A 27,662-nucleotide genomic window follows, 5' to 3' on the forward strand; every position below is an offset into this window, starting at 1 on the left:
CATGCCAAACTTGCAGCTTTAACCAGGTGTCCTCAAGAAGGGGACAACAGTAAGAGATGGACATCAAAACAATTCTAAGATGGGGAAGTGAGAGAAAAAAATATAGAGGGTTGCTTAATTTAGTGTGGAGATGTATGTATTTTTGACTCTGGTCTAATTAGCTGCAAATGTTAATTTGGACTGGTAGTCATATGAAATGTGCTTCAGAGGCACAAATGGAAACATAAAGCTCTGCCTTGATTCATGTGATTTAAACACCATGTGGAATACTTCATTTAAAGGAGCCTTATTGGTTAGTGAGGGATAGTAACTAATACATAAGTAACATTTTTGAGTCCACTGTGCTGTCTGTATAGTCAGAAAAATGTTGAAGTATTGTTAAATCATCTGATCTGAGCAAACCAAGCCCCCCCAAAAATAAAAAAGTTCAGTCTTTAATGGCCACTGTGCTTATACACTGTAGGTGAAAATTTTCAGATGTGCCTAAGTGATTTAGGATTACAATTTCACAATTTTCAAAATGACTTTCAATAGGATCACATACTTTAAGCTAAGTAATACATTTTGAGACCGGTGAAACACTGAAGCACAATAGTTCCAGGTCAAATCAGAGTGTCTTAACACTGATTTGCCTTGGTTTTGTTGAGAACTTTATATAGCACACTTCAAACGTGAAGAATATTTTTATAACACTTGTAAACTCCTGTAAAAATATGCTTGGTAATAAAACTTTGGACAGAGCCTTGTAGCAGTAGTGGTTAGCATTGCTGCAGTTCCATAGACGTACTGGATGTAAGCATATTGTGAGATTTTTATATTATTCTTGAATCGCAGATATTAAGGGAATGTTATCTTTTTTTTTCTTTTAAGGAAATGATCATTGACAAAGTAAACGGACAAGTCGTTCCTCGGTACTTGATATATGACATTATTAAATTCAATGTAAGTACCTTTTTAAAATTACTACTTTTAGTAGTTATTGACTAAAATTAAGACAAATTATGTTTGCATAGTTAAGAGCCAGAAAGCACACTTTGATGCCCAAAGTGGTTGGGCAATGTGCAATCCAGCTGACAGTAGTACGGGAGAAGTGAGATTGAAAGTATCCTGAATCAGGCAAAGCACAGTTGAAAGCAGCCTCAGTAATGCTACTTGCTTGGTTGCAAAGACTATATGAGAGAAGGCTGTGTTGTTTGAAAATCTCTGCAAAATACTGTTCAGAAACTGCTTCTTTCTACAGCAGATATGAACTTGGTTTGGCCATGATGGTAATAACTTTTTCCTCTGCAGATATGTCTATAGATAAACAATATATTTACAGCTTAGTTGGGACCATTTAAATACTGAATAATTTTTTTTTGCAAGCTCAAGAGATGGCAAAAATATTTAGTGTACATGTTACTTTCTGATTCTCTCTTAATTTGATTGGAATAGTTACACATGGGTTAAAGAGAAAACATCCTTTCAGGCTTACGTTAACAATGACGAGGAAATCACATAGCTGAATTGAAAGCTCTACCAATAGTCCTGATTTGGCTGGGATCAAACAGTCCCAACTAATGTCCTGGTACTGTTTTCACTTATAAGGGTACGTCTACAAAGGGCTAAAAGACCAGTGGCTGGCCTGGGTTAATTGATTTAGGCTTGCGGGGCTCGGGCTGTGGGGCTAAAAATTTCTGTGTAGACGTTTGGGCTCGGGCTGGAACCCAAGCTCTGGGACCCTCCACTCTTGCAAGGTCTCAGAAAACAGGCTCTGTCCCAAGCCCAAGCGTCTACACAGTGATTCTTTTCAGCTCCAGAACACAAACCTGTTTACCCGGGCCAGCTGCAGTTTTTTTTAATCCCTGTGTAGATGTAGCCTGAGAGTGCTCTGTAGTGCCCCTGCAGAGGCCATACTAGGGCACTACATTTGCCTCTACAGTATTGTTGGTCTGAGCTACTGCTGGTCTGGGCTACTCTGTCATCTGGGCTGACAGTAGGTGAGCTGGGTTGGTGCTGTGATAGTGGATCCTTGCCCAGGTCAGGAAACAGAGAGTGGGAAGGGGGTTAAGCAGCAGTAGTATTTTTTGAAACACACTGCACCTTCTTGGCTGCTCAGTGACCCCTTCTTCATATTCTTCTTTTAGATTTAGGCAGCTGCTTCTCCGTTCTGTACCCTGCAGCTGCTTCTCATATGCTCATATGTGCTGAGGGCAGACAGAGGCAGAAATCAGTCCCAGGGACCAGAAAAAGGAGCTGCTGAGTATAGGGGAGGAGGCATAAGGAGGAAGGAGGGGAAAATGGATAAGCCATTGTGGAGAGCTATGGGAACAACTGCAGAGTCCTAGCTGGGAAGAAACAATGTAGGTGAAGAGAGAGCAACTTTCAAAGGGAGTTTTCCAATAAACTAGAGGTTTGAAAGACACTAAAGGGTCTTGTGTGTTGTTTTAGTAATTTTTTTTTCTTTTTCTCTCATGAACTAAGAAAAATAACCTTAAAATCACTATAATGTACATAGAAGTATCAATTGGCTGGGATCTGTTGGCCCTCAGACCCCCCCATTAATTGGAAGAGTTGTCCTTGACAAAATGTTTCACCTGTTGGCACTTATAATTGAGTGGGTTTTGTATTGACTGGTTTGTGTTACACTTGTGAAAGAGAAAATTAGTGCTAAGAAAAAGGCCCCAGCAAAACATATTAATGTATTTAACAATTTTTTGTGAATTTAAATAATTATTTGAAAACAGAGTAACACTAAACTATAGTTAAATATTCCATACAAAATACAGTAATATGGTGTTCGTTTATATTTCAGGGTATTTGGGAGAATACACTTTTATTGTAATAGTCCTGTGTATTATATTAACAGTTGTTCTGATTCTAAGTCACATAAATGGAGTGTTAATTTATCCTGGTGCTATACAGTTCTCTCCCCAAAACTCCTCCCTCCATCTGCATGCCCCCGCCCCCATCTTACACATACAGTTGAGGTTGTAATGGTTGAGGTGATCTGTACATATCTGGATGACATAAAGTGGGAATATTGGAAGAAGATTAAGATTTGTCTTGTATAGAGACATTTTCCCATCTGTATTGAGAGAATGAATGAGTGGCAGTGTGGGGATCATTGCATTACTTATTGTATAAGCGATCAGTACTACTGAAACATAGGAAGGCTTTGATTGAGTTGATGTGCATGATAACTGTAAAAAAACAAACAAAAAACCCTGACAACCCTGTCTTTTAGTTTCAATTTATAGCGGTACTGAGAAGATTTATGCCTATATTAGCTATTCTTCTTCGAGTGCTTGTTCATGTCACTTCTAATCAGGTGTGTGTGCACATGTGTGCCCGACAGCCAAAAGATTTTTTCCCTAGTAGTATCTGACAGATTGGTCCGGGCACCCCCTGGAGTGGTGTCATCATGGTGCTCAATATAAGGCCCTACCGACCTGCCACCCCCTCATTTCCTTACCACCAGTGATGATTAGCTGGAACTTCCTCTTGCTTTTGTCATGACAAGTGCATTTGGCAGTCTGTATATAGAGACAACACCATAGTGATATTCCATATCAACAAACGGGGGTACATGCTCCTCTGCCCTGTGCCAGGAAGCCCTAATGCTGTGGGACTTTTGTGTAGCTCACTCGATAGGCCTGCAAGCATCGTACCTCCCGGGAATACAGAACGAGTTGGCGGACTGTCTCAGCAGGTCTTTTCATGGCCATGAGTGGTCCCTATGCCTGGACGTCGTGAACTCCATTTTCCAACGGTGGGGCTTTCCCCAGGTGGACCTGTTTGCCATACGACGCAACGGGAAGTGCCAGCAGTTTTGCTCCTTCCTCAGTCACAGGCCGGGCTTCATCGTGGATGCCTTCTTCCTCCCATGGGCACGCCGTCTTCTCTATACGTTCCCGCCCATCCTTCTTGTTCACAAAGTGCTCTTCAAGATACGGAGGAAACGGGCTTCAGTGATATTGTTAGCTCCAGCCTGGCTTCGCCAACATTGGTACACATCTCTCCTGGAAAGTCCGTGAAAGCCCCAGTCACCTTGCCACTCCTCCTGGACTTGATAACTCAGAATCACAGCCATCTCCAGCATCCGAACCTGGAGTTGTTGCACCTCATGGCCTGGAATCTCCATGCCTGAACCCAGGGAGCTCTCCTGCTCAGACCCAGTTAGACAAGTCCTCCTTGGCAGAAGGAAACCCTCCACCAGGACTACCTACCTTGCCAAGTAATCAGTCTGGTCGGCGCAGCAACATTTGTCCCCGACGCTTGCCTCTATGCCATTTATACTGGACTACCTTCTCCATCTCAAGTAGCAGGGATGGTCCATGTCATCACTTAGCCGCCATCTCTGCCTTCCATCCAGGTGCAGAGGGCCAGTCGGTGTTTGCCAACCCTATGGGCAGCCGTTTCCTGAAAGGTTTCAACAGGCTATAACCGCATGTCCGACAACCAGCCCCAAACTGGGACCTCAATCAGGTCTTTTCCAAATCGATGGGTTTGTCCTTCGAACCACTGGCAACTTGTTCCCTGCTCTACCTGTCATACAAGGTGGCGTTTCTGGTAGCAATAACCTCAGCCAGCAATAACCTCAGTCTGAGCTACAGGCCCTAACGTCAGAGCCTCCTTAAACTGTCTTCTGTAAGGACAAGGTTCAGCTCAGGCCACATCCAGCTTTCGTTCCAAAGGTTGTCTCCCAGTTCCACATCAACCAGGACATCATCTTCCCAGTGTTCTATCCTAAGCTGCACTCGAGCAGCAGGGAGCAGAGGCTTCATTCATTGGATGTCTGCAGAGCGCTAGCCTTTTACATTGAAAGAACAAAACCGTTTAGGAAGTCCATTTAACAGTTTGAGGCCATGGCAGACAGGATGAAGAATCTTCCAGTTTCCTCCCAACAAATTTCCTCGTGGATCATGTCCTGCATCCGTGAATGCTATAACCTGGCAGAGGTGCCCGCCCCTGCTCACAGCGCACTCCACTAGGGTGCAGGCTTATTCAACAGCATTCCTGGAGCAAGTTCTGACCCAGGAAATATGCAGAGTGGTCCGCCATACATACTTCCACCGCGCATTATGCGATTACCCAGCAGGCCAGAGACTATGCGGCCTTTGGTAGAACAGTGCTCCAGCCAGTGGACAACTCTGACCCCATCTCCTGAACTTAAGCTTGGGAGTCACCTGATTGGAATTGACATGAACAAGCACTCAAAGAAGAAAAAACAGTTACTCACCTACTCATAACTGTTGTTCTTCGAGATGTGGTGTTCATGTCCATTCCAATACCCACCCCCTACCCTTCTTTTGGAGTAGCTGGCAAGAAGGAACTGAGGGGGTGGCGGGTCAGTAGGGCTCTATATTGGGCGCCATGATGGCGCCACTCCAGGGGGCACCTGGACCGACCCAACTGCTAGGTGATAAATCTTCCGGCTGCTGTGCGCATGTGCACACACACCTGATAGGAATGGACACGAATAACACATCTCGAAGAATAACAGTTATGAAAGGTGAGTAGCCATTTTTTCCTGAAATGGCCATCATGGTTCCTATTATTCATACTAGTGCTTTTGGTTCTGAAATGTCTTTTGAAACTCTGTCAAAGTTGATCCGTGGGAGAAAATATTAAATATTTTAGACACGTCAAATGGTAACATGTTGGGCATTTTTAAGTGTTTTAGTGCAAACTATGGGGTTGATTCTGTCACACTTAAAATTATTTTCTGACTAAGGAACGCTACTAACATGGAGCTAGGCCCTACTCATTGTGAATAAGAGTGCAGAATCAGGCCCTGTACAGTATAACCAGGGTTTGGGTTAGGACAGCAAATTTTGGAGGGGTCATTTTGACAGTCTCTTCTTTTAAAAGCAAGAGTGTTTTGTGGGAAAATGTTAATTTGGAATCGAATTTTAATAGTTTATAAGCAATGTTTTAGTCAATGTAACTTGCAGAATGTAATTCTTAGCATCCTCAGGGTTAAGTCATCGTTTTCTGAAAGTTCTAAAATATTCTAAGTTTTGAAAACATTTGAAAAAAAGCAAAAATTGTTTTTGTAATATTATGACCATTGTGTTCTCTTCTCTAAAAACTTTTTCTTGTAATGCTATCTCTTATGTTCTCTGCCCTGTCTATGTTCTGTCCTTCACTTTGTCTATCTCTCACTCATTTTCTATTGTTTTCCCCTACATTCCGTGTTTATTCTCTTTCACTCTGTGTAGTGTTTGCCCTCTCTTATTTTATGCTCGTCTGTCACTCACTACTGCTGTTTCTTCCTTTCCCATTCCCACCTTTATGGTCACTTTTCCCTGTCTGGTCTCGCCTTCCCTTTTTGTTTGTTTGTTGTTTGTTCCTCTCTTCTGCCTCTATTCACACAGTTTTAACAAAGTGAAGCTTTCTAAAAGCCTGATCTCTGATGCATTAGATAGAGGTGTTGAAGTGATGGGCTCTGATTAAACATAAAGGAACCAAATTACTGACCATGAAAATGAGTGGGTTTTTGTAAGGGGTTAAGTTGTGGGGAAAGCCAGAGGAGACTGAACTGCACTTGAGTTCCACTGTAAATGCTGTCTGTTTCTTTGGATGCACTGAGAATCAGGGAGGAATTCATTATGAAGTATTGCACTTTCAGTGTCAAGGACAAATAAGACAATGTGTTATCAGTATGAGCACAAGCAGGACTTCAGCTGAAAGAGGCTATTAGCAGTGGCCATACTGTAGAGATTAAAAAGCACAGCTGCCTTTATGCTAATTCTAGAAGTTTTAATTACAAAAATGGGCAAGCTAGAATGTTTGGCTTGGCAAGAAGTGATCAGTATAATTTTATCACTGAGATGTGTGATTTGGAGTAACTATAAAATCAAAAGAGACATGGTAAATCCTCTCGTTATGGAATACAGGTTAGGTGGGAGGATCTTGGTTACATATTATAGTGGAGTGCCAGGTCTGCTATAGTTAAGGTTGTGTATTGCTTTTTCCTTAAAAGGTGAATATTGTAAGTGTTCTAAAATCCAAGTGCTTGCTTGGATTGTCTGAAAATTGTTGCCTCTTGGAAGTGCGGTGTAGGGTTGGTGTTCCAAATTTGGGTTAGAACAAAATACAGCTACTCAAAATCAATTATTTACAAAATCACCTGCTTGTTACTTTTTTATTTGTGCACATGTGGGGCTCAAACTGTTTTTCTACTCCTCAAATTGATCTCAGCTGCTTGGGATTTATTTCAGTTAGTGCACAGCCCCTACTGTCCCGTTGGGAAATCAAGATTGCAAAAGTTACTGAAGGTAAAGTTTTTAAATCCAGGTCGCCACAAGCTTAACTGATGTATTTATGTGTGTAATGTATATGTGCAGCAAGACTAGGACTCTGTTAACGGCTCGAGATTTTCCATGTGGTTTGTTATCACAAAGTTGGGTGGGTCAAGGTGAAATGCTGGGATCATTGAATCTGAGCAACACCCATGCACTGTGAGTTTGTGCCCTAACCGGTAGCTGATGAATGTGTCTTGCACATCTTCCTTGTTCTCTGTCTGATATGTGTTTTGTCCTGAGATCCTGGTTTAAGGTGCTCTAAAATTCACATGCAGACTTTAATTTTACTTCTGAAATATTGTCAAGGCAGTTGTCATTAATTGAAGAGAGGGAAGATAGCTTGATGTAATCATGACTCACATTCTTCGTTCAGTTTCTGAACTGAGTGTGATCAGAGGAAAGCAAGTTGCTGCATCACTTGGTCAAGGGGTTCCTGATACGCACCCCCCTAACTTGAACTGCTCATAACATTTTTTGATTCTTATAACTTTTTTTGGTGCAGCATTGGTGTGTGTGTTGGAGCAGTCAGTTGAAGAGGTGGTATGAGGCGGGGCTTGGGAAGGTGCAGAGTGGCAGCTGTGGCTGTCTGCCAACCTTTGTTCCTTAGGTCAATTGCTTTGGCACAACTTAGATGATAACCCTTATTAATGTACATGATCATCCAAACACCATGTTTTTGAAAACCCAGTTTGATGATTAACGATTTGATGAAGAACGGGGATTCCAAAGTAGTAATTTTTCTACAATTGCTGCATGAATAAGGGTTTGTCCTTAAAGGGACCCTTTGCTTTCTGGGAGCTCAGAAGTGCTAACAGAGCAGAACAATGTGGGGTGAAAAGTTGGGCTCCTTCTCCATTGATGACATTCTTGGAGAGGAATTAAATGGAACCACCTGTGTCCCACCTTCCCCCAGTTCCTCCCAGTGGATCAGCCACTGCTTCACCAGGGCAAGGGAAGGGTCTCCAGGGCTCCCCTTCCTCCACTGTTAACTGATGAGAGGAAGGAACCCAAAACTCTCCACCTTCCTCATGCTGCCTCCAGCAGCAAGAGAAGGGGCTCCAGATTCACCATTCCCCTTGTTGCTGTTGCTGCTTCTAGGGAAACAAATGGGAGGTCAGAGCAGTGCAGGAGAGTGTGGGGAAGAAAGGAAGGGAACAGAATTACAGTGGAGGATGTGGGCAGGGTCTTAGGTCTGCCCCCTAAACTTCCCCACATCCATACCCCCCATTTCTGTTCCTCCTTCAAAACATGCTCCCATAATGGTGAGATTGGGATGGGGAGTTGGCAATGAGCATGTTCATTTTATGGCACTAACACACAATGCTAAGGTGGTGTGGGGAACTGAGAACAGGCATGCTTAGTGCATGGCACAAATATACAATGAGGAGTTGGGAATGGGCACGTTTGGTGCATGGCACAGTACATGACATTGAGCTTGTATTTGGGAACGGAGCAGCCACCCATGTGGAGAGCTGGGCTGTGGTACATAGGGATGCAAAAAAGTACTTTTATAAAAACAAGGAAATTAAAAGCCCAAAACTTTAACAGAGTTAAGATTGCCCTTTAGTGTCTTGTGCCCTTTCAGAATGTTGAGTTCAGCTACACCCAAAGTTCTGAAACATGATGGATAAAAATTGATTACATTTTTTTTTTATAAAAAAGGATTTTTATTTAAATTGTTTTTTAATGTAAGTAAAATACAGGTTGATTTTTTAAAAAATTAAACCCATTGAAAACTAAATTTAAATTTATGACAATGGATGTTAATTTACTGTAATATATTATATTAAATTAAATCTGAGCAGTACCTGTTTGCTGCCAAGTTTTAAAGAAAGTCGTATCAATGCATTAGTGGAAGTCACTGGCTAGGTATCCAGAACCTGAATTTGTTGAAGTGTGAAACTGGCTTTTGACAGTCTTACATTCTTCTGCAGGTGTAGAGAAAATATTTTTTTCATTTTAATTTATTTAGCTGGTTTGTTAAACAAAGAAACCAGTTGGGAGTTAAAAAAGCAGGAAACCTTGTATTTCTTTTTAAATCTATGAATAAGAACTAGGTGTAAAAGGATGAAATCTTCTAGTTCTAAAAATTTGAAGAACGTGATGATCAGAAACAATCACTTCAATTCAATCAGTTCGCTTCACTAAATACAGATAATGCTTCCTTTATTTGAAATGCAAAAAATGTTTTGATAATTTCTTACTTATCCAGCACAATCGTAACTCGGTGATAACAAGTTTTTGAACATATAATAAGGGAACGTATAATATCGGTGACTGACATCTGCAGGCTGAATGCAGCACACACAGTGTCTCTTGAAGTCTGTGGCTCCCTTGTCTCCAGGATCACTGAAAACCAAAATTATTACTCTTTATGAACATTCAAGAAGTTTCTGCAGATCTCCTGTAGCGACTGTAACTGTTATATTGTATTTATTCTTAAAGCCATCTGTTGTTCAAAGTGCGAACCTGGGAAAAGCAAAACAAAACAAACTTTGTATCAGTTCTTAACTTCACTCTAGTGCTTAATTTGTAATGAAAGAGGTGCCAGGGCTCAAGCAATTTGGTGCTGGGGCTAAAGCAATTTTTTTACTTTCATAACTGACATGGCAAGCCCAGAAGTGCTGGGGCTATGAACTGCCAAGCCTAGAGGTGCTGAGGCTCGGCACTGGCAGCTGCTGGCACAAATTAAGCATTACTTCACTCAAATTGACAATTTAACTAACTGCCATTCTGAAAAGTTACAGATTGAAATGGAATGTTGTTTTGAGGTGATTTACTTAATAGTAGCAACTGTGTGCCAGCAATCAGTCAATCGGGAATGGAAGTATGAGCCATTGCTCCATGTGCAACTGATATACATAAAAAGAACAAAGTGCCAGCTGGTGACTTGAGGGAGCAATAAGGATTTTTTTTTTTCAACTCATCATGGCAGCCTGTCCAGGCTGCAATCAGCTCTTCAGATGACTGTGGCCCAGGGATAGGGAAATGAGATAGGAATGAAGGGATCACAGAAGGAAAGTGGAGCTGGAGGAGTTTAAGAATAAGAGGGGAACTATGTGGGCATATAGGAATGGAGGGAAAAGAACCAAGTGGGAAGCAAACAGGGAGAACTGGAAGTCCTGGCACAGTCAAGGAACTATGATGTGACTGGAATAACAGAGACTTGGTGGGATAACTCACATGACTGGAGTACTGTCATGGATGGATAGACTGGAGTACTGTCATGGATGGATATAAACTGTTCAAGAAGGACCGGCAGGGCAGAAAAGCTGGGGGAGTTGCATTGTATGTAAAAGAGGAGTATGACTGCTCAGAGCTCCTGTATGAAACTGCAGAAAAACCTGAGAGTCTCTGGATTAAGTTTAGAAGTATGAGCAACAAGGGTGATGTCGTGCTGGGAATCTGCTATAGACCACCAGACTAGGGGAATGATGTGGACTAGGCTTTCTTCTGGCAACTAGCAGAGGTTACTAGATCACAGGCCCTGGTTCTCATGGGAGACTTTAATCACCTTGATATCTGCTGGGAGAGCAATACAGCGGTGCACAGACAATCCAGGAAGTTTTTGGAAAGTGTAGGGGACAATTTCCTGGTGCAAGTGCTGGAGGAACCAACTAGGGGCAGAGCTCTTCTAGATGTGCTGCTCACAAACCGAGAAGAATTAGCAGGGGAAGCAAAAGTGGATGGGAACCTGGGAGGCAGTGATCATGAGATGGTAGAGTTCAGGATCCTGACACAAGGAAGAAAGGAGAGCAGCAGAATACGGACCCTGGACTTCAGAAAAGCAGACTTTGACTCCCTCAGGGAACTGATGGACAGGATCCCTTGGGAGAATAACATGAGGGGGAAAGGAGTCCAGGAGAGCTGGCTGTATTTTAAAGAATCCTTATTGAGGTTGCAGGAACCAAACCATCCTGATGTGTAGAAAGAATAGTAAATATGGCAGGCGACCAGCTTGGTTTAACAGTGAAATCCTTGCTGATCTTAAATGCAAAAAAGAAGCTTACAAGAAGTGGAAGATTGGACAAATGACCAGGGAGGAGTATAAATATATTGCTCAGGCATGCAGGAGTGAAATCAGGAAGGCCAAATAACACTTGGAGTTGTAGCTAGCAAGAAATGTTAAGAGTAACAAGAAGGGTTTCTTCAGGTATGTTAGCAACAAGAAAAAAGTCAAGGAAAGTGTGGGCTCCTGAATGAGGGAAGCAACCTAGTGATGGAGGATGTGGAAAAAGCTAATGTACTCGAGGCTTTTTTTGCCTCTGTCTTCACGAACAAGGTCAGTTCCCAGACTGCTGCTCTGGGCAGCACAGTATGGGGAGGAGGTGACCAGCCCTCTGTGGAGAAAGAAGTGATTCAGGACTATTTAGAAAAACTGGACGAGCACAAGTCCATGGGGCCGGATTTAATGCATCTGAGGGTGCAAAAGGAGTTGGCGGATGTGATTGCAGAGCCATTGGCCATTATCTTTGAAAACTCATGGCGATCGGGGGAGGTCCTGGATGACTGGAAAAAGGCTAATGTAGTGCCCATCTTTAAAAAAGGGAAGGAGGAGGATCCGGGGAACTACAGGCCAGTCAGCCTCACCTCAGTCTCTGGAAAAATCATGGAGCTGGTCCTCAAGGAATTAATTCTGAAGCACTTAGAGGAGAGGAAAGTGATCAGGAACAGTCAGCATGGATTCACCAAGGGCAATTCATGCCTGACTAACCTAATTGCCTTCTATGAGGAGATAACTGGGTTTGTGGATGAGGGGAAAGCAGTGGATGTGTTATTCCTTGACTTTAGCAAAGCTTTTGATACGGTCTCCCATAGTATTCTTGCCAGCAAGTTAAAAATGTATGGGCGGGATGAATGGTCTATAAGGTGGATAGAAAGCTGGCTAGACTGTCGGGCTCAACGGGTAGTGATCAATGGCTCCATGTCTAGTTGGCAGCCGGTTTCAAGCAGAGTGCCTCAGGGGTCAGTCCTGGGGCCGGTTTTGATCAATATCTTCATTAATGATCTGGAGGATGGCGTGGACTGCACTCTCAGCAAGTTTGCAGGTGACACTAAACTGGGAGGAGTGGTAGATACGCTGGAGGGTAGGGATAGGATACAGAGGGACCTAGACAAATTGGAGGATTGGGCCAAAAGAAACCTGATGAGGTTCAACAAGGACAAATGCAGAGTCCTGCACTTAGGACAGAAGAATCCCATTCACTGTAACAGACTAGGGACCGAATGGCTAGGAAGCAGTTCTGCAGAAAAGGACCTAGGGGTTGCAGTGGACGAGCAGCTGGATATGAGTCAACAGTGTGCCCTTGTTGCCAAGAAGGCTAATGGCATTTTGGGCTGTATAAGTAAGGGCATTGCCAACAGATCGAGGGACTTGATCATTCTCCTCTATTCGACATTGGTGAGGCCTCATCAGGAGTACTGTGTCCAGTTTTGGGCCTCACACTTCAAGAAGGATGTGGAAAAATTGGAAAGAGTCCAGCGGAGGGCAACAAAAATGATTAGGGGGCTGGGGCACATGACTTATGAGGAGAGGCTGAGGGAATTGGGATTGTTTAGTCTGCAGAAGAGAAGACTGAGGCGGGATTTGATAGCGGCTTTCAACTACCTGAAAGGGGGTTCCAAAGAGGATGGATCTAGACTGTTCTCAATGGTAGCAGATGACAGAACAAGAAGTAATGGTCTCAAGTTGTAGTGGGGGAGGTTTAGGTTGGATATTAGGAAAAACTTTTTCACTAGGAGGGTGGCGAAGCACTGCAATGGGTTACCTAGTGAGATGGTGGAATCTCCTTCCTTAAAGATTTTTAAGGTGAGGCTTGACAAAGCCCTGTCTGGGATGATTTAGTTGGGAATTGGTAATGCTTTGAGCAGGGGGTTGGACTAGATGACCTCCTGAGGTCCCTTCCAACCCTGATATTCTATGATTCTATGAAATGGAGGTAAAAAACAAAAAAGGAAAGTGGCAGATTAAAACAGAGACAAATGGGATGGGATTGTGAGGGAAGAAAAGACACTGCTTTAAAATTAGCAAAGTGTAATGTATTTATACTGTGACAAATAAGTGTACTTTATATCTGTTTCTTATTCACATTAAATTGCTATTATGACTCATTAAGAGTAAGCCACCAGCAGTTTCTTTCGTTGTGTCTGCCTGTATTGGCACTAAGAAAACATAGTTTGAACGTGCCTGAAACGAATATACACTGAAGCTGTACTGATAGATGCTCTCGTGGGAGGTAGTCTTTGGAAAGGAATAATAATGAAAGCTTGGCTTCATTATGTTTGAAACTACAGTCTGGAACTCCTTGGAAATATAGAGAGGCTATCTCTCTTTTTGGCTGCCTCCAAGATGAATTTTGTCATGAATTCTGATCCTGACTAGCTATAGCTATGGTGCCTCTGGAAACCAATGAGTGAATGTAAGAACATCAGAACGGCCATACTGGGTCAGACCAAAGGTCCATCTATCCCAGTATCCTGTCTTTTGAGAGTGTCCAATGCCAGGTGCCCCAGAGGGAATGAACAGAAGAGATAATCATCAAGTGATCCATTCCTTGTCGCTCATTCCCAGCTTTTGACAGAGGCTAGGGACACCATCCCTGCCCATCCTGGCTAATAGCCATTGATGGACCTATCCTCCGTAAACTTATCTAGTTCTTGAACCCTGTTATAGTCTTGGCCTTCACAACATCCCCTGGCAAGGAGTTCCACAGGTTGACTGTGTGTTGTGAAAAAATACTTTTTATTTGTTTTAAACCTGCTGCCTATTAATTTAATTTGGTGGCCCCTAGTTCTTGTGTTATGACAACGAGTAAATAACACTTCCTTATCTACTTTCTCCACACCAGTCATGATGGGTGGGGCCAAAATTGGTTTGTTTCTGGTTACCACTATTCTTGGGATGTTCAGTCTCTACAGAAGCCTGTGCTAAGACTTCCCATTGTTTTTCAAGGGGTCTCGGGGTAAAGAAAAAGAGAAAATCCCTTAGGAAGACTAAAAAGATGGGAGTGGAGGATTGAGTCAGTTTCCCCTCAGTCTGACTTGTATCTCTCTTCAATAGAATTCCCATAAATAGAAGAGGCTCCTATTGCTTTTTTCACCTCTATGAGCCCTCTCCTCCCCAAAAGCTAAAGAAGCTACAGAAGAGTCAAATAAGCTTAGCTTCAGATCCTCCAATAAATCTTCTCCGACTCCCACTATGTTCTCTGCCTCTCTTGATCCTCTCTGAAAACTCCTCTCAGAGGGACAGTGGCACAGATTCATTCTGTACGTCAGGAAGAACAAGAAAGTGAGGAAGAACACCTGCAAATGGAAGAGCACTTTGATACCAGCAATGATCTCTTCTTCACCAGATGGACTGATGAAGCCCAGCACTCTGAGGGCATATCTGCACAGCAGCTAGACACCTGTGGCTGGCCTGTGCCAGCTGATTTGCTTGCGGGGCTTGGGCTGCGGGGCTGATTCTCTGCTCCGGGACCCTCCCACCTTGCAGGGTTCTAGAGCCCATGCTCCAGTCTGTGCCTGAAAGTCTACACAGCGATTAAACAGTGCCACAGCCAGAGCCCTGCAAGCATTGGTCAGCTGTCATGGGCCAGCAGCAGATGTCTATTTGCTGTGTACACGTACCCTGAAAAACTTGAGTGCCACTGTTTGTTCCTTGGGAGTCCACATGCCAACCCCTAAAAGACAGTGGGGTGGATGAAGTCTATACATCTACCCATCAGACATCACATGGACATGAGTGCAGGTTCCTGAGAAGTCATCTCATCGTTCAATTGGTGGAAGCACCTTTTCTAAGTGTGCAAAATATACCATTTTCTCCACATATACGTACCATGATATTGGTGACTGATGCCTCCCTGCTTGAGTGTGCAGCTTACTTAGACCACCTACAGACCCAGGGCTTTTGGACTCTGAGTTACTTTTTCGTAAACATTCTAGAACTTACTTACATTCTAGACATTCTCATAAACATTCTAGAGCTGTTGATTAGCGTGATCAGAATTTCTTCCGATGCAATAAGGACATTTAGTCCAGGTGATATATATATAGATAGATATAGATCACCCTTCACTCTGCCAAGAAACTTTGTCTCTGGAATTGGTGTGTTCATCACCAAATCACACAGTAGTCTTCATCTTTCAGGCTTGCAAAAAGTCCTAGCATACTGGCTCAATAGGCAATTCACAAGTGATCATGAACGGACTGTCCATGACTTGATCCTGCAGAGCGTATTCTACAGGTGGGGATACCTAACAGACCTATTTGCTTCAGATCTGAACAAGAAATGCCAAACATTTTGCTCAAGGAGGTCTGAGTTCAGGTTCCCTGTTTAGTTGCTTTCTTCCTCTCATGAACTTTAGGAATAATGTATTTCTATCCACCAATCTCATTAATACTTGAGGATTCTAAAAAAAAAAAAAAAAAAAAAAAAATAGAGATATCCTATCTCCTAGAACTGTAAGGGACCTTGAAAGGTCATCGAGTCCTGTTCTAGACTTGATTTTAACAAATAGGGAGAAACTTGTTGAGAATTTGAAAGTAGAAGGTAGCCTGGGTGAAAGTGATCATGAAATCATAGAGTTTGCAATTCTAAGGAAGGGTAGAAGGGAGAGCAGCAAAATAGAGACAATGGATTTCAGGAAGGCAGATTTTGGTAAGCTCAGAGAGCTGATAGGTAAGGTCCCATGGGAATCAAGACTGAGTGGAAAAACAACTGAGGAGAGTTGGCAGTTTTTCAAAGGGACACTATTAAGGGCCCAAAAGCAAGCTATTCCGCTGGTTAGGAAAGATAGAAAATGTGGCAAAAGACCACCTTGGCTTAACCACGAGATCTTGCATGATCTAAAAAATAAAAAGGAGCCATATAAAAAATGGAAACTAGGACAGATTACAAAGAATGAATATAGGCAAACAACACAGGAATGCAGGGACAAGATTAGAAAGGCAAAGGCACAAAATGAGCTCAAACTAGCTACAGGAATAAAGGGAAACAAGAAGACTTTTTATCAATACATTAGAAGCAAGAGGAAGACCAAAGACAGGGTAGGCCCACTGCTTAGTGAAGAGGGAGAAACAGTATCAGGAAACTTGGAAATGGCAGAGATGCTTAATGACTTCTTTGTTTCGGTCTTCACCGAGAAGTCTGAAGGAATGCCTAACGTAGTGAATGCTAATGGGAAGAGGGTAGGGTTTAGCAGATAAAATAAAAAAAGAACAAGTTAAAAATCACTTAGAAAAGTTAGATTCCTGCAAGTCACCAGGGCCTGATGAAATGCATCCTAGAATACTCAAGGAGCCAATAGAGGAGGTATCTGAGCCTCTGGCTATTATCTTTGGAAGATCATGGGAGACGGGAGAGATTCCAGGAGACTGGAAAAGGGCAAATATAGTGCCCATCTATAAAAAGGGAAATAAAAACAATCCAGGAAACTACAGACCAGTTAGTTTAACTTCTGTGCCAGGGAAGATAATGGAGCAAGTAATTAAGGAAATCATCTGCAAACACTTGGAAGGTGGTAAGGTGATAGGGAACAGCCAGCATGGATTTGTGAAGAACAAATCATGTCAAACCAATCTGATAGCTTTCTTTGATAGGATAACGAGCCTTGTAGATAAGGGTGAAGCTGTGAATGTGGTATACCTAGACTTTAGTAAGGCATTTGATACGGTCTCACATGATATTCTTATCGATAAACTAGGCAAATAAAATTTAGATGGGGCTACTATAAGGTGGGTGCATAACTGGCTGGATAACCGTACTCAGAGAGTTGTTATTAATGGTTCCCAATCCTGCTGGAAAGGCATAACGAGTGGGGTACCGCAGGGGTCTGTTTTGGGACCGGCTCTGTTCAATATCTTCATCAACGACTTAGATATTGGCGTAGAAAGTACGCTTATTAAGTTTGCGGATGATACCAAACTGGGAGGGATTGCAACTGCTTTGGAGGACAGGGTCATAATTCAAAATGATCTGGACAAATTGGAGAAATGGTCTGAGTTAAACAGGATGAAGTTTAACAAAGACAAATGCAAAGTGCTCCACTTAGGAAGAAAAAATCAGTTTCACACATACATAATGGGAAGAGACTGTCTAGAAAGGAGTACGGCAGAAAGGGATCTAGGGGTTATAGTGGACCACAAGCTAAATATGAGTCAACAGTGTGATGCTGTTGCAAAAAAAGCAAACATGATTCTGGGATGTATTAACAGGTGTGTTGTGAGCAAGACACGAGAAGTCATTCTTCCGCTCTACTCTGCTCTGGTTAGGCCTGAGCTGGAGTATTGTGTCCAGTTCTGGGCACCGCATTTTAAAAAAGATGAGGTGAAATTGGAAAGGGTCCAGAGAAGAGCAACAAGAATGATTAAAGGTCTTGAGAACATGACCTATGAAGGAAGACTGAAAGAATTGGGTTTGTTTAGTTTGGAAAAGAGAAGACTGAGAGGGGACATGATAGCAGTTTTCAGGTATTTAAAAGGGTGTCATAAGGAGGAGGGAGAAAACTTGTTCACCTTAACCTCTAAGGATAGAACAAGAAGCAATGGGTTTAAACTGCGGCGAGGGAGGTCTAGGTTGGACATTAGGAAAAAGTTCCTAACTGTCAGGGTGGTTAAACACTGGAATAAATTGCCTAGGAAGGTTGTGGAATCTCCATCTCTGGAGGTATTTAAGAGTAGGTTAGATAAATGTCTATCAGGGATGGTCTAGACAGTATTTGGTCCTGCCATGCGGGCAGGGGACTGGACTCGATGACCTCTCGAGGTCCCTTCCAGTCCTAGCATCTATGAATCTATGAATCTGGATCTAGCCTCATTGTTTCTGACAGTGTAGATGCTGGCTGGCTTACTACCATGGAAAGAAGCTGTTCATCTGAAGTCCAGAATATATTGATGCTTACCAGAAAGGACTCTACTAGACTGATCTCTGCAGACAAATAGAAGAGATTATCTATTTGGGCAGCATGATGCCACCTGTCTCCCTTAGAAGTCCTGATTCCTGCTATTCTGGAGTATAGCCTACAGGGCTATCCATCAGCTCCATAAGAGCACATTTAGCAGCAATATCAGCTCATCCTCCTCCTGTCCAGGGTCACACCATATTTTCCTCACCATATTTTCCCAGTTGCTATATTCCTCAAGGTCCTTTTCCTGCAGTCCAGGAGTTCCCTCCTCCCTAAGACATAAATATAGCCTTAGTATGGTTAATGGGACCTCCTTCTGAGCCCCTAGCAATTTGTTCTCTATACTATCTATTTATGAAAATTGGCTTTTTAGTAGTTATAACATCAACACAGAAAGTGGTGGAAATTCAGGTCTTCATGGCTGGTCCACCTTTTTTGGTGTTTCATAAAAAAAGTGACCATTAGGTAACACCTTAAATTTTGTACCAAAGATTGTTTCAGATTTTCATCTGAATCAGGTGATTCAGCTGCTGGTTTTCTTTCTAAAGCCTCATTCCAACCAACTAAGGGAAATTGCACGACCTTGATATGGTTAGGTCTCTTTCATATTACCTTGACAGAACAATTCAGTAGATTCCTCGGGCTGGTTGTATCATTGCAGACAGGTTGAAAGATCTTCACCCAAAGGGCTGTCACCCAAAGACTGTCTAAATGGCTATCTAATTATATTAGATCAGACTCTTAGTTAACTGGAATAGATCCACCCTTGCAGGTTAAAGCTCACTCTACCATGCTTCTGGCATGTTCTGTGGCTTCGCTGAGACACATACTAATTTCAGAAATTTATAGGGCAGCTACATGGGGATCAGCCCACACTTTCATACGGCCTTAATTGAGGCTTCAGGATCGGACATCTGCTTTGGCAGAGCTGCCCTGAAATCATTATTTAAATAGGACTTCTAGCACCCACCTCCTGTCCATGAGGACACTGCTTGCTCATTACCAGAAGTGGAGTCTGTGTGGACAAACACTCAGAGAAGGAAGAATGGTTACTTACTCTACAGTAACTCTGGTTCTCAAGATGTTTTGTCCACAAGTATTCAATGATCTGCCCTCCTTTCCCATTCTACAGAGTCCCATACTATCTAGATTATGTGTTAGTGAAGGAAGTGAGGGACGGTTGGGTTTGTGCTGCCCTTTATACCTCTTGGTGGTGATAGGGGAGGGGCAGGGTGTGACGTAAGTGCATCCAGGGCACAGGCATGGCCCCAGAGACGTTGCTGGCCAAAGGAATCCAGTCTTAAGTGCATGAGATGATGTACCCCAGAAGTGGAATAGATGTGGACAAAATGTATCAAAGAACTGCAGTTATTGGACAGTAAAAAAAACTTTTTTTCCTTACTTGTGCAACAAAAAGTATAGCTGTTGTACTTTGGGATCTAATTAATACATTCTTATAAAAGAAGCTGAAAGTGAATACTACTTTCCTTTTCCTTTCTCACCCTCTAGCCTTTAAATTTTTTAAATCATAGCCAAGTTTTCATGAGAGCAGATTGGAATGGTAAGAATAGAATTAGCTCTTGAAAGGAAAATGCTTGCATATGTAATGTTTAAATAGCAGAGAGAATTTTACTTGAGTGTTCTTAAATCTGTATGTAAAATAGGATATTTAAGACAAATTTCTCTTCAAGTTGCTAATATGCATAAAGATGTGGTGGTTGCTATTCAGTAAAGTTTATCACTTGTAAACACATGCTGTGTTGGTCATAAATCCTGTCCATAGCCATCACCCTTAGCAGGAGTTCATGCTTGAAGAATTTTTGTTTTTAAATCCGCATAAAATGTTACTGTGTATTATTTTCCATTATAAACCTCATTTTAAAAGGATGTTAAGTTCACAGTACAATCTGTCTCTCATTTGTTAGTCTATTAGTTAGTCTTATCTTAGAACTGCAATGTGAAAATATTGGGGGCACAGTTCAGAAATCCAAGCCCTTGTGAGCCAAAGTCCATTATGTTTGCAGTTGCACTTGGATGCCAAAAAGCTTGTTCCTAGGTTTAATTCTGAAGCTGTTAGTTTTTGTAGACACAAACTATCAGTTTAGAAATGGCTTTGTTGCTAGTACCACCTTAGAAAAAATAATCCTGTTTTCAAATCAAATTTAGTTTTTCTCCATTTATGTAACTTGTCTCTTGCCCAAATATTTGAGAATGGAGGCAGTTTGTGTATCCATCCCGGGCAATTACCAGTCAATGATGATAACATCTTACTGATGCTGTTCTGAAAAGCTGTATTTGCCTCTCCCATGCATTGTATATGGGCCATATCTGACAGTTAAAATTATTTCTTTTATTATAGCACCAAGAGTGCTCTAGCAGCTCAATCCCAAAGACTCTTAGCTGCTTCTGCTAGGGTCACCATAGCTGCCAGTTCCCCCGCTTTACAGTGCAGAATGTTGGAAGATAGCAGCAGAGATCAGGGACTAATTATATGATCTGGTGCAGCAACCTAATCTTGAGCAAATGGCCAATTAGTGTAGTATGTGTTAGTGCCCTCCCACTTAGGATGGGGAAAAGGGACAGGTTTGTGAAGTGGGCAAAACTACAGATAAGAGAGCCAGGTGGAGTTTATGGGGGAGAGAATGGAAACCCCAAAATGGGGACGAAGAAAGGGCTTACAGGGATCTGGAGATGGAAGAAGTGAGAGGGACACATTAAGGGGAAGAGAACTGGTGGGCATTTGGGGAAGCATAAAATTAACACTGCGGGAGAATGTGCATGAAGTTAGTTCTCAGAGGCTCTATAAGAAGAGGTAGTATTTTGGAGTCCATCTAAAAATGTTACACTTATGTATTTTGATTTATTTAGAATGCATGCACCCAATATTCTTAAGCTGTACAAGCCATATAGTACATATGATTAATGTACAAAAACTAACACACTCCCAGATTCCCTCAAAACTGACGTTTTTCCTACTTCAGTTAACCTGGGAAGACTTAAAACTGTGTGACTTGATGGAAGTGAGTTTGTTGAAGACCTTTAAATGAAAATGACCTAATAGTTGAGAATTTTCTTTGAATAGAAAGTAAGGAAGAAACCCCTTCAATGATGGTCAAAATTAAACTTAAAATTAAGATATTAAAATAAGGAAACAGGAGGGAAAAGGAGAAAAGCTTACTATTGTGTGGAGTTTTGATAGGACAACTAATAGACAGATTACACATCTAAATGTAAGAAAAACAGAAGTTTTAGACCTAAGCATGAGATAATGTAAGATTTTAACTGACGCTATCAACTGTCAGACTGACAAGGAAGATGAAAAGTAGAAAAAAATCAAACTCAATATGTGTTCAGTATCCTAGAGTTGAGGAAAATGAGTGGTAGTAAGTGTCACACAGCTTTAGAGACTTCCATAGGCCAATTTATAATTGTGCATTTGTATATATATTAATATGATCTCTAAGTTGTAAAACAAGCTTTATAAAGATTTCTCTTGTAAAAGAATGAATCTGTTAGTTAAAAAAAAAAAAAAAAGAAAATGTCTGTCTAGCAGCGTGCTTATTTACCAGATACAAAAATTAATTGAGCTGGATTTAAGATTAAATCTATATAGCAGTGTAATTCAAAGGTTTAAAAAAAAACCACAGGGGCATGGTAATTATCCTTAAAGCAAGCATTATAAACCCAGAAATTTCAGAGGTAAAAATATTCTTAAAAGAAATTGAAACATGTTCAAGTAATAAATACGCAGGTAAGGCATCTGAACAACCTTAACTCTTCAAACTTTCCTTATAAATACAGCTTACTGAAATATTATGCATAAGGTATATTTGAAGAAATTAATATGTAATTAAGTTAAGGTGTTAATGATTGTTCTAATTGCTGTTCAGGTAATTTATGAGAATTTTAAAATAGGTTAAATTGTGGGTGTAAATAGACAGTTTCAAGTCACTTGCATAATTATTCCTACACGCTATTGTAATATTCTTTGTACAAAGTATGCCTTGTGAGGTACCATTTGAAAACTCACAATTTGCTGGTCATTGTCCTTGTAAAATTTATGTGGCAACATTATATGTGAAGTTATAGAATACCCTTGTGTAGTGTTATTGAGACATTCCAAATTCCATAGGCCTGCCTAAACAGAAGTTGGTAAACAGGTCTGTCCTAAACAAAGGAATGCGTGCTCTGCTTAATTTGCATTTAAGCAGTAAACAGAGACATCAAGCAGGAAGGGAAACAAAAAGCTCAAAAAGGTGAGGAAAAAGTCAGCAGGGAACATCCTACCACATAGACTCTTTGTCTCCTAGTGTCCAGCTGGAAATGTCTTTCAAGAGAGGGACTGAAACTATAAAAAGGAGAGACAAACATCCCAAGGGACCCCCTTTCTCTCCCCCTTTTTATTGCATTGACTCAGAAGTGCAAGTAGGGCAGTATCGTCTGGTACGCTGTACCAGCAAGATATTTATAACTGGTATGGCATAACGGAAAGACATAGGAGGAGCAGAATGTGGGGCTGCCAGCAGCTTCTCCGGTGCAGCTGTACCGCCCCCAGCCCTTCCTCACAGGGTCTCCTCCATCTGTACAGCAGCCCTGCTGGAGGAAAGGGCTGGGGGCGGTATAGCCGCACTGGAGGAGCTGCGGTTATGGGGATAAACAGGGTGGCCCCATGTTCTGCTCCTTTCCCCACTGTGGTTCCTGGGAGAAGCCCTGTGGTGAGAAACTTTGCTTGAATCTGATATCGTTTGTTAGGTATTCCTAAATGTCTTATCTTTGTTTCTTGTGTAACGTTTCTGACTTTTATGCCTCATTACTTATACTCATTAAACTCTCTGTCTGTAGTTGTTAAACTTGTTTTACTGTTTTATCTAATCCAGTGTGTTTAAATTGAAGTGTCTGGGTAACTCCATTTGGGGTGACAAGTTGTGTGCAAAAAGAAACAACAGACTGGTATTGTCCAGGAGAGGGATAGACCTGTGGTTCTCAAACTTTTGTACTGGTGACCCCTTTCACAGACTGAGCCTCTGAGTGCGACCCCCTTTTAAATTAAAAACACTTTTTCAATATATTTAACATCATTATAAATGCTGGAGGCAAAGCAGGGTTTGGGGTGGAGGTTGACAACTCACGACCCCCCATGTAATAACCTCACAACCCCCTGAGGGGTCCTGACCCCCAGTTTGAGAACCCATGGGCTAGGCAGTACTGGACATACATTTCTGCAGGAAAATCTAAGAGGGGGTGTGTGGGTCATCTTGCAGTATAATCAAGGCTAGTGAGAGTCAGAATGTAACCCAAGTGTGGCTGGCAGGCTGCAGTTGCACACAGACACTCAGGGTCTGACTTGCATGCTGGAAGGCTATTTGTGAGCAGCCCAGGTGGGAGATACTTCAGCAAGGCATTGTAAGGCACCCAAGGTTGCAGGACAGTGGTGACACAGCTGCTTATTAGTCTGTATGTCACAATTCTGTTACAAACATTTTTGCAACTTTTAATGTAGTCAGATAAACACAGTTGATTATCTTTCAAAATATTCATGAGCTTTCTGAAGTTATCCTGGATGTACAGATTGTTCAGGTGTCATCTTATTCTGTACTGAAGATACTTCGTTTGGGAGAAAAGTGAATTATTTTCTTATAACTCATAAGAGCAAATGTAATTACCTTTCTGATCTGTATCAAATTACAATTTTAATTGGGTCAGCAGTCAGTGCTGAAAAACAAGATTTTAAATATAAAATGAGAAAAAAAATCTCCTTTAAATTATGGCCTGTTTGTAAGAACTACAGGGAAACAGAGTATTCATAGAATGTAGGGGAGATTTAAGTACATCCAAAATACAGCACACATACTGTCATCCTGTTTTCCTACTTGCTGAGCTGTTTAATACTACTGCAAAATGAAGAGATTCAGATGTTACATTTTGTTTGAAAACTGAGATGTTATTGACACTGAATAACACGTGCAAACCCTGCTTTGCTTTTGTTGCACATAAAGCACAACAATATTTTAGAAACAGAGATAGTAGATCAAGTGCAGCTACTGAAATATGTTTACTCCTGAGGGAATTCTGCATCAACATATTTAAAATTCTGCACCAAAAAATTAAAAATTATGCCACAATATTTTAAAATTTTGCAAATTTTATTTGTTAATAAATAAATGTGGCTCAAGCATGGCAGGCCACTGACTGCACTGAGGTGGGAGATCACCGTGAAGCTCCCATTTCCCCCAGTATAGGGACTCGGCAGTGAGACTGCATCTGACCCTGACACAGTGCAAGGGCTGGGCCTGCCCCAGAAACACCCCAGGGCCCTGCCTCTCTGTGCCAGGTGCACTAGCTGTGGGTGGGCAGGCTCAGCCCAGCCGGATCCAAGTGTGGAGGGGCTTAGTGTGGGGGGATCCAGATGTGGGGTGGGAGATTTCTATGTGGGGCAGTCTGGGTGCGGGCAACTCAGTGGGGGTTCCAGGTGCAGGAGCAATGAGACACTGCAGGGGATCCAGGTGAAGGTGGTTGGGGGGACTGGGTGTGGGGAGATGGGGCTTGGCGAGGGGGCCTGGGTGCTGGGGGAGTGGGGCTTGATGGGGTGGGGGTCCAGGTGAAGCTGGTTGGGGATCAGAGGGGTGCGGGTCTGGGTGTGGGGGGGCTCGGAGGGGTCACTGTGTGAGAGGGGGTAGGGCTTGTCAAATGAGGGTTCGATGGGCCTGCTTAATGGGGGTGCCCCAGCTGCTGTCGAGGGGATGCCACGTGCCGGGTTCTTGCTTTCCCCCACGATTCTCCTATTCCCTTTTCTTCTCCATCTCACTCCCACATTTCCCTCCCCCTTCCCTATTCCACCCCCCCTTCCTTCCCCACTGTCTCTTCCCTCCCCACCCCCTCACCCCTTTTCCGCATTTCCCCCACCACGGGCACTCACTGTTGCACAGACAACAAGAAGGCTCCCAGCACACAGACGGGGAGCATGACTGGCACTAGGACCCAGGAGGGGGCATTCAGCTGCAGAGTCAGTAGAGCCTAAAAGCAGCCTCCAACTGGGCAGCCCCGTGCTTGCAGAAATGGGGGGAGGAGGGTGCAGTGGCACGTAACCCCCGTGTTCCCCCCCCCCCCGCCTCACCTCTGCTGGGAGGGAGGTAGTCCCTCCCCCGCAAAAAAAACTTAACCCATTGTTGTTCCCCCTCCGCCGTGTGGCCTCCCTTTGCTTCCCTGTGTTTCTGCAGGGAAACACAGGAATTCTGCAGGGGGTGGGGGCATTTTCTATGGACATGCAGTCACGCAGAATCCTCCCAGGAGTATATGTTGAATTATTCTTCTTAAAGCATACATGGTACACTGGCATAATGAAGGAATTAATAAAACAGCCATCTTCTATTGTGCTATTATATTTATTATCCCAAAGGAAAGATGACATGAATGTTAAAAATCACTAGAAAACAACTATTTTGAGGGTTGGTAAATTTTAAAGAGAGATGATTTACCTTGCTAATTGGTTGGATTATTTATGTTAGTGATGGCTACATTTTGAAGGTTGAATGAAGACAAGATGAAAACATCTAGTTTTTAATGGCTGATGTCCTCTTTTGTGGCAACATCCACACTGCTGAAAGATATAGCTATGTTGACCTAACTCTCAGTGTACACAGTGTTAGATTGATGGAAGAATTCTTTCCCGTTGCTGTAGGAGTGTCTTGATTGAAGTGCTGCAGCAGCATAGCTGCAGCACTGTAATCAGGGGAACTGGGCCAGGGGTGGCCATGCTTCTCCCCCACCTTTAAAAGTGGGAGGGCCATACGCACCCATTTTTTAACATGGGTGTAGTAGCTTCAGGCAGCCGCAGAGCTTTGCAGTGGAGGAGTCGATAAGGTGATTAGCTCCCCCGCCACGAGGCGCAGCCCCTGTTAGAGACTCCAGCCTCTTCCCAGTAGTGGGCTGAGGAGGGCCTTAGCCCCCATTCGCCACGAGACCCGGCCCTTGCTCCTCCTTTTCCCTGAGGCCCCAACCCTGGCCAAACGGGAAGCCAGAGCCGGGCCATGGTAAGAGCCACTCAGGGAACCCAGGCTGCTGTGGGGAGCCCGGACCCTCCTCCTGCCCTCGATGGCGTGAGCCTGGAACATGGGCCAGGGTCTGCTTTCAGGCACCCCAGCCCTCCAGATGATGTGGTATCCTCAGTGCGAGAGGATACCTCTCCGGGGGAGGGAACTCCAGCTATTAGAAAGAGAAAGGTATTAGTAATGGGTGATTCGATCATTAGAAACAAAGCTGGGAGAACCGCATGGTGACTTGCCTGCCTGGTGCAAAGGTTGCGGATTTATCGAGACATCTAGATAGACTTATGTGTAGGGCTGGGGAGGAGGCGGTGATCATGGTACATTTAGGTACCAGTGACATAGGGAAGAATAGGAGAGAGGTCCTAGAGGCCAAATTTAGGCTACTAGGTAAGAGATTGAAGTGCAGGACCTCCATGGTAGCGTTCTCTGAGATGCTCCCAGTTCCACGTTCAGGGCCAGTTAGACAGGCACAACTGCAGAGTCTCAATGCATTGATGAGATGATGGTGCAAGGAGGAGAGGTTTAGATTTATTAGGAATTGGGGAAACTTTTTGGAAAGAGGGAGCCTATATAGGAAGGATGTGCTCCACCTAAACCAAAATGGAACCAGATTGCTGGCACTTAACATTAAAAAGGTCATAGAGCAATTTTTTAACATAAGGGCTGGGAGAAAGCAGACAAGTGCAGAGGATCATATGGTTTGGACATCACTTCGGGGAGGATCTATTAATAGAGAATCTCTATGTCCTAGTGAGTACGAGAGGATGGAAAATGATAAAATACAGGCAGGGTCTGATCAGAAACAATCAAATAAAAGAGTCCCATTCAATTACATCATGTAATGGCAGACAGCTAAAAGGAGACAAGTTTTTAAAGTGCTTATATACCAATGTTAGAAGTCTAAATAATAAAATGGGTGAACTAGAGTGCCTCGTATTAAATTAGGATATTAATATAATAGGCATCACAGAAACTTGGTGGAATGAGGATAATCAATGGGATACAGTAATACCAGGGTACAAAATATTTCAGAAGGACAGAATAGGTCGTGCTGGTGGGGGAGTGGCATTATATGTGAAAGAAAGTGTACAATCAAATGAAGTAAAAATTGTAAATGAATCAAACTGTACCATAGAATTTCTATGGATAGAAATTCCATGCTCTGATAATAAGAATATAGCGGTAGGGATGTATTACCGTCCACCTGACCAGGATGGTGATAGTGACTGTGAAATGCTCAGGGATATTAGAGAGGCTATTAAAATAAAAAACTCAATAATAATAATAATTAATAATGGGGGATTTCAGTTATCTCCATATTGACTGTGTACATGTCACCTCAGGACGGGATGCAGAGATAAAGTTTCTTGACACCTTAAATGACTGCTTCTTGGAGCAGCTGGTCCTGGAACCCACCAGAGGTGAAG

The 27,662-nt window shown here is 42.7% G+C and overlaps 1 protein-coding gene across 5 annotated transcripts in view; it reads left to right on the forward strand.

Annotated features, from left to right (window-relative positions):
* RNGTT (RNA guanylyltransferase and 5'-phosphatase) overlaps window positions 1-27,662 on the forward strand; it is a 412,738-nt gene that overhangs the window by 168,056 nt on the left and 217,020 nt on the right. For 4 of the 5 annotated variants that reach the window (XM_034766053.1, XM_034766058.1, XM_034766056.1 and 1 more), the window contains exon 10: window positions 871-942. The exons of the other annotated variant lie outside the window; for it this stretch is intronic. In XM_034766053.1, the coding sequence (XP_034621944.1) occupies window positions 871-942 (72 nt within the window). The remainder of the gene's footprint in view (window positions 1-870; window positions 943-27,662) is intronic. 5 annotated transcript variants of the gene reach the window in all.

This window comes from Trachemys scripta, chromosome 3 (assembly GCF_013100865.1).
Source record: "Trachemys scripta elegans isolate TJP31775 chromosome 3, CAS_Tse_1.0, whole genome shotgun sequence".
In the NCBI taxonomy this organism is placed as follows: Eukaryota; Metazoa; Chordata; order Testudines; family Emydidae; genus Trachemys; species Trachemys scripta.